The 2500-nt window shown below is 45.1% G+C and overlaps 2 protein-coding genes across 15 annotated transcripts in view; one reads left to right on the top strand and one right to left on the bottom strand.

The window, feature by feature from the left end:
- Positions 1-1437, bottom strand: part of LOC126578082 (titin) — a 17947-nt gene extending 16510 nt beyond the window's left edge. For 6 of the 14 annotated variants that reach the window (XR_007608378.1, XR_007608379.1, XM_050240308.1 and 3 more), the window contains exon 1: positions 273-539. The gene's annotated coding sequence lies outside the window, so the exon portion shown is untranslated. The other 8 variants (XM_050240300.1, XM_050240297.1, XM_050240304.1 and 5 more) reach the window with 8 other exon arrangements.
- A 521-nt stretch (positions 1438-1958) lies between these two features.
- LOC126577246 (39S ribosomal protein L40, mitochondrial) overlaps positions 1959-2500 on the top strand; it is a 961-nt gene continuing 419 nt past the window's right edge. Inside the window, exons 1-3 of the mRNA XM_050238715.1 lie at positions 1959-2047; positions 2109-2336; positions 2402-2500. The exon at positions 2402-2500 is cut by the window's right edge and continues 419 nt beyond it. Of these exons, the coding sequence (XP_050094672.1) occupies positions 2022-2047; positions 2109-2336; positions 2402-2500 (353 nt within the window). The 5' untranslated portion in view covers positions 1959-2021. The remainder of the gene's footprint in view (positions 2048-2108; positions 2337-2401) is intronic.

Genomic DNA, 2500 nt, shown 5'->3' on the forward strand with positions numbered 1-2500 from the left:
CGGAGCTGCCGCTGGTTGAAGAGCTACTGCAACCACTATGTGCGGGAGCGATCGTGTGAGACAGCAGCTCGGCCTGTGCGCTGCAGTAGTATCCTACGTCACTGCGAAAGCATGGAGGTGATCCTCGTCAAAATATTTGCTCGCAAACTTCTACCAACACTGCTCCCCGTCATCAGCACCATCATCCAGCACGGCAGCGGTTGTTGTGTGGAAATGCAAATTTTCTATTTTCGTAAATTTTGGCATTTCCACTGCTTCACGTTGGCTTTTACCGTATAACAGGCTCGCACTCTACTCACTACCGGATTCTGATGCCACTTTCGGTGCACAGCTGTAACTATATAAACTAACGAATGCTAGGTAATTCTTATCGTACACTAAAAAATCGATTTCGCGGGATTCTAACAGACTTTCGTGTTTAAATTTCGTATCGAACCAAAGCAAAACTCCACATGGAGAATGTGAAACCGAAAGGGGGAAACTAAGGCGAACATAAAGAAAAAATAAATCCTGCTCGAAGAAGCTGTATGCGAACCGGTCAAGCTGTACCGAGGGACTAAATTTATTTTCCACTTTTTCGGATTCTTCTCACAATCAGCGATGCGCAGGGCGAGACAGCAGCTGCCCAACGATCAGATTTGTTTGTGTGCTCGCAGCCTCTTTGCTCCTGCTGTCGTAAGCAGAAGATTAGTGGCGTTCTCAGTAGAAGCAGACTCTAAACCTGCGTCATGCTCGCACACGACTTATGATGAGAGCATATCGTTCATTCTGAGAGCTGCTCGTTGGTTTCTGCGGTGAGTTAATCCAGGTCATTGAGGCAAACATGAAGAGCATTCTTTCAAAGTGTTCTGGACCACACCTATCGGGACCGGCGTTACAGCGAGATGCTGCATCATCAATCTGTGCCTTTTCGCCTGATTTGTTTGTTAAATTTCCTACCACTTGATGATGTTTTTGTCGTGGATTTGCTAGTCGAATTACTTCGAATTGTTTATGATGATGAAGGAAGCTTTCCCCGGTGATTCTGTGCTACCGCCATACATCACGTAACACCATCACTATTCCGTCATGCACTGATGAGCATCTTTAATTATGCATTTATTGGAATACCGAAGATTGAAATGGCTTCATCGCGATCACTGCTAGGATTTCAATAAGCCCACATGACTACCAAGTAAATAACCTTCTCAACCTACATTTAGTGTCGAACAACTACGATTGCCCGGCCCGTGAACTGAAAACAGGACCTGTTCTTTATGTCGTGCCTGTCCTTTATACGAGCATCATTCAAACAGGAAATCAGACGGGGAAACTATTCATTCGTTTGCAACACAAGATTCACGGTTAGAGCACCAAATATAAAACAGATCCTGCAGACGGGATTACTTTTGTTTACTACAGATAACAATTTTCCTACAAATTGGATAAGGTCCTAGGGGCGGATTTCTGCTGTCACGCTGAATGGAAAAACTGGAGCGCGGTCAAAGGGAATCCTGCGCGTTACGACCCTTTCCATACGCATGTGCCACGCATCCGGTACATCCGATATGGCGGCTACCATATGATTTTTGTAAATAAACAACAAACGATTATTACCTCTTATCAGCGTGCGTGCCTAGGGGTTCCGGTATCTTTATTAAAAACGGTTTCGATGCCCACGTGCCCGTTCAGGCATTTTCCGTTAGATAGCATGACTATTTCCTGTGACTGGTGGATCCCATGTCGAAATTACTTTCATACTGTTTGTGTATTTTTCGTGTAGAAGTTCTTATTGTTTAATGAAAATTAAATAGCTAACTAATTAATTAACTAATTAGGCGCTAAATCACCTCGCCGGAATAAGCACCTTAATGTAAATGAGCAGCTGAATAAGTATTCGTGTAAGGGTCGCGTATGATTTATTAAGTAGTAAGCGGACCTATGTTACCCGTATAACGGGCTGACAAAGGTGTGTGTTAGTGGGGAAGACGTAACAACAACAAAAAGGATCCCGAAGCAAAACACAAGAATCCGCTGCAAAAATGTTCAATATTCGCACGATATCTCGGTAAGTATTCCTCTTAATCCGGTGTCAGCTTCTCGTTCTCATCCTTAACTCTCGATTTCAGGCTTTCGTTTCTTGCGACGAGCTGTACGAGGTCGTTTCACAGCACGCCGGTGTTGTGTGCGGAGCCGCTGAAAAAGAAGAAAAAACTTGATCCTCAGATCGTGAAACAGCGCGAGGAGCGCAAAAGGAAGCGGCTGGAGAAGCAGATTCGTCGTTTAGAGAAAAATGCCCGGCAGTTGAAACCCATCGAAGAGCTGGACGTTCCGATTGAGTTGATTGACGAGCAGAGGTACTAGCCGGAAGCCGGACAAACTCTCAGTCGTCGAGACTCATGCAATCTGTCTGTTCTTTCAGCAAGCGAAAGCGCAACGATCCCAAAATATCGCCCCAAATGCTGGAGAGCAGGGCGCTGCTGGAGAAGCAGTGGGCCAAGTATAAAATGGAGCAAAAACT

The sequence above is a fragment of the Anopheles aquasalis genome, chromosome 3, assembly GCF_943734665.1.
Source record: "Anopheles aquasalis chromosome 3, idAnoAquaMG_Q_19, whole genome shotgun sequence".
In the NCBI taxonomy this organism is placed as follows: Eukaryota; Metazoa; Arthropoda; class Insecta; order Diptera; family Culicidae; genus Anopheles; species Anopheles aquasalis.